The sequence below is a fragment of the Hyperolius riggenbachi genome, chromosome 2, assembly GCF_040937935.1.
Source record: "Hyperolius riggenbachi isolate aHypRig1 chromosome 2, aHypRig1.pri, whole genome shotgun sequence".
In the NCBI taxonomy this organism is placed as follows: Eukaryota; Metazoa; Chordata; class Amphibia; order Anura; family Hyperoliidae; genus Hyperolius; species Hyperolius riggenbachi.
The window spans coordinates 448,955,941-448,960,479 of NC_090647.1; the positions used below are offsets into that span (position 1 = coordinate 448,955,941).

At 49.6% G+C, this 4,539-nt stretch overlaps 1 protein-coding gene across 1 annotated transcript; it reads right to left on the minus strand.

Moving 5' to 3' along the window:
- Positions 1-2,173: 2,173 nt before the first annotated feature.
- CLDN4 (claudin 4) lies at positions 2,174-3,939 on the minus strand. The gene has a single exon (XM_068270038.1). The coding sequence runs from the start codon at positions 3,857-3,859 to the stop codon at positions 3,230-3,232; it is 630 nt and encodes a 209-aa protein (XP_068126139.1). The 5' UTR covers positions 3,860-3,939; the 3' UTR covers positions 2,174-3,229.
- Positions 3,940-4,539: the final 600 nt, after the last annotated feature.

The window sequence follows — 4,539 nt, forward strand, 5'->3', positions numbered from 1 at the left end:
TTTTACAAATAAACTTTTAGCCTTTGACAGCAGATCGCTCCTGTCTCCCCCAGGGGGACAGCCGTGTAACACGGCTGTACCCAGTATAACGCTGCCGTGGATCGCAACACTGCACAGTAAATAGATGGCGGTTTCACCGTTTAACAGTCTCCTAGCGGCGAGCGCTGCTGGGAGACTGATGGCGGGGCAGAGCTCTGTTATCCAAGCGAAGATGCGCACGCAAGCTCCTGCAAAACCCCGACCCATGACTTGACATTAGGCAGTCCTGGAACTGCGATCACACCCATCTAGAAGTTAAAAAGCCAAATACTTATATAAGGAGAGGGAATGCTCTTGGTCCTATAGAGCAGGGGTCCCCAAACACCGGGCCGCAGCCCACTGCCGGTCCGTTGGCAGTTTCCAGCTGGGCCGCGGCAGGCCTGTCATCTCCCCCCTCACCACCCCCGCCGCTCGTGTTACCTTATGAGCTGGCGGCCACTTGTTCTATTAGATTCCCCCAGGCACCACATCTCCTATTACAGCAGTCAGCACCGCGTCTCGTAGCTGCTGTAAGGAAGGGAAGGAAGCGGTTCCCATGGTAAAGGCGATGCATATCGCCGCTACAGGAAGCCACTGTCCTGCTTCCTTCCCTCCTTTACAGCAGCTACAAGATGCGCTGCTGACTGCTGTAATAGGAGATGGAAGGAGGAGACCGGCGCTTTGGGAAATCTAATAGAAAAAGCATCCACCAGCTCATAAGTTAACATGAGCGGCAGCCGCGGTGGGGGAGGGGGGGTTTACTACCTGCCCATACTAGCTATACTAGCCATACTGGGGCAACTATAACTCCCTATACTGGGTCAACTATGCTAGCTATGCCACCGCATCCCAGCACCCCCCCCCCCCCCCCGTAACCCGCTGCACACGACACTGTCCACTAGGTTGCACACCCAATACCACCAACCCCCCCCCCCCCAAAAAAAAAGTGGTCCCCGGGCCTGAAAAGGTTGGGGACCCCTGCAGAGCCTTCCCACTCCTCTCACAGTCCCCTCGTTTGAGTGGCAGCTCCCCCGTCGTAGGAAACTTCAGAAGTCTTCGGAGTGAGTGCTCCCAAAGACAGACAGCTCCATACTGCACGTGTGAGCATGCAAGAGAGTGTGCCAGCACAGGCGCACTACAGAGCCACCCATCTTCAGGAGCACTTGGGCTCCAAAGACTTCCAAAGTCTCTTTTGGCAGCAGAAAGCAGATTTGACCAATTTGGATAAATACTGCTACCAGGGGGAGCCAGCAGATCCAGAGCCTTCCCTCACAAAGTAAATCAGAGTTAAAGAGGATTTTTTTTTTTTAATGCTTACCCACTGCTCCCCCCAGCAACATAAACACATAAGCAAGCCCCTCGCCGTCCTCCCGTGGTCTTCTGATCAGGCCCAGTAACGGTCTCAGTTGCGTCCAGTCTGGGTCATCTGCGGAGATGCTGAAAAGCGAATTCAACTATGTTAGTGGTCTCAGGCCCTTACTGGGGCTGATCATGACTGAACAGTAGACCAGCGAGGGACTCAAACATGTTTATGCTGCTGGAGTAAACAGCGGGTAAGTATCACATTTTTCTTATATCTTCAGCTCCGGTTTACTTTAAGAATCTGGCTGATTTCTCCCCCCCCCCCCCCCCTTTTCAGTTCCCATTCACTTTAAAAAGCTCTTGCTAATGCATAGCTCAAGTCAGTGGCGTAGCTAAGGAGCTGTGGGCCCCGATGCAAGTTTTACATGGGGCCCCCCCAAGCACTCTATACATGACAATTGATACGGCGCACCAAAACCTGCCAATGGCAACTACAGTGCCTGAGGTGCAAGAAGGGGCTGGGGAAGTTTCCTAATGATTACCATTATTCAATGTATCTATAGAAGTGATTATTATGAGCACAGGACCAATAGAGAGCTAATACTGTAGTTGAGAGAGAGCCCTTTGGGGCCCCTCTGGCCCAAGGGCCCCGATGCGGTTGCTACCTCTGCACCCCCTATTGCTACGCCCCTGGCTCAAGTGCAAACACACATAGCATTACATTGGCAAAAAAAATAAACAAACAACAAAAAAACAACACACACACACAATAAAAACAAATCTACCCCCTCCCCCAAACACATTTACCATGTAGGCATGCCCAATAGCAATTAAACATACAAAAGCAATCATATTAAAGAGTAACATTTGTTTATTGTAGAAACATTAAACATTTTGAAAAGCAAACATTTACAAAAAAAATATATATAAAAATAACAATTAAAAAAGACTTGGATTTGGCTTTGCACGGTCTCACATCGCAGACCTTATACAAACTAAACAGGTATAGCTGCGTACAGTTTGCACTGATCTTAATCTAAATGGTGAGTGATTAAGGGGTATATACACAGCATTTCTACACAGATCTATATTGGAGGAGTATTTAGCACTGTACAGATGAGATCACATAAAGCTGGGTTCGTCTTAAATACATAGCATATCATTTAGGTGAAGTGGAATAGATTATAATGTATAGATCACATTCTGATTTGGCGGAATAAGGCACGGATAGGAGCAGGGAATCACCAGTGCATAGGAGCAGGGTGTCAGCAATATGCACAGAGGATTGCCCTGCCTGAAATCTCCAATACTGAAATATAGTAACCTGCAGAATCTGGTTGAAAAATCAATAGTGCGGAGCTCAAAAGTGGATCCTAGATTCCTCCCCCCATTCCCCTCTCTGGCTAGTCGGCAACCTGCAGACTCCACGGATTATAACCTCCCTGAGTTATTCAAGTTACAGAACTCTATCAGCAGTACTGCGCTGTGACCAGCAGGGGCGCATTGTGCTCAGCACGCTGTCATGATGCACCTGCTGCTTAGCCCAGTCTCTTGCATTAGTGGTTTGACTCACAGAACGCCTCCCCCACCCAAACTCCCAGGTGTGCGCCTCCACCCCGATGATTAGTGATTGCACCCTCTTCATCGATCACAGTCTCAGCAGTGACGGACAGCGTCCTCTGCTGGGTGGGGCTATACAGAGTCCTTTGCCCAGGCTAGATCGGTCAGAGTCTATGTGGATGAAAATAAAAAAATAAAACAAACAGTCACCAGTGATTTTTCAGGGATGAAAAGTCCACACAGTTGGTTGTAAAGGAGCGTGGATGAGGATGGTGGCTGAGTGATGAGAGTCCCTGTGTCCTTTGGTGCCTTCATGCACAAGGCAGTGTCCATTGAGGGCTGCTGGTGATTACACATAGTTGCTGGCTGGTCCAGATCGTGCTGCAGAGTATTTGGCAGAGTAGGGTTTCTGGTCCCTTGGTGGGCAGTTGCAGCACAGCATGGCACCTCCGAGGAGGAAGAGGGCAGCTGCTGCCCAGCCTATGTATAGCGATGCCCCAAGTTCTCTCTTCTGAGCCTCCACCACCAAGGGGTTGTAGAAGTCACGGATGATGTTGTTGGCGGACCAGGACACGGGGATCAGGGTGAGGATCCCGGCCACGATGAAGACGATGCCGCTGACGATCATCACCTTGGCCTTGGCAGACTCATCCTCCACACAGTTGGTACACTTGCCTCCAATGATGGACAGGCAGACTCCCAGGAGGGCCACCACGATGGCAATGACGATCAGGGCTCTGGCTGCCTGCAGGTCCTGGGGAAGGGCAAGCATGGAGTCGTACACCTTGCACTGCATCTGCCCTGTGCTCTGCACCACGCAGTTCATCCATAGTCCTTCCCAAACGATCTGAGCCACCACGATGTTGTTTCCAATGAAGGCAGTCACCCTCCACATGGGGAGAGCGCAGGTGACTATACAGCCCAGCCAGCCGATGATGCAGAGGGCAATGCCCAAGATCTGTAGACCCATAGAAGCCATGGCTTGTTGCTCAGCTGTGGAGAGTCAAGCTGCGGTCTCTTGGCTGATCAGGAAGGAGAGTGTGTGAGGTGGAAATTTTGGAAAGGTAGATATAGCCCTCCTGCACCCATGGGAGGAGCCTGTCTGCATCGATCCGGTTCTCCATCTCACAGAAACTCACCATGAGCCATGAAACCAGTCGAGCTAGATTCTCTGTTTTGTCATAACAATGAGAGGTTTCAGCCGCCCTCACCTCCCCCCTCTGTTTGACAGACAAACTAGTCACTTTATGGTGTGTGTGTCATCAACTCCTGCAGAAGTTCCCTGGTATCATCTGTGACAAAAAAAGTCAGCCTAGAAAGTCAGGGGACAAACAAATATTTATGGCAGGAAGTGGCGGGGGATGATGAGAAAGGTGAAAGAAACTTTTACCTCATCCTTAATTACATCATAGGACTATAGTGACTAATGCTGGTTTTGAGGTGACCCAGTGTCTCCTATTCAGATCCCCAGCAGCGACCTGCTTGTCACCTTTTAACCACAGATCCATAGATAGGACGTAACAGCTTATACATATTCTGTGGGAGTGATACTCAAGCTTCTAACAAGCTATTTCTGCTACTTGTTTGTTTTTTTAATACATTTTCCTTTCACCATTGAATTTATAATCCACAAAGACTATAAACAATCACTGCATTGTA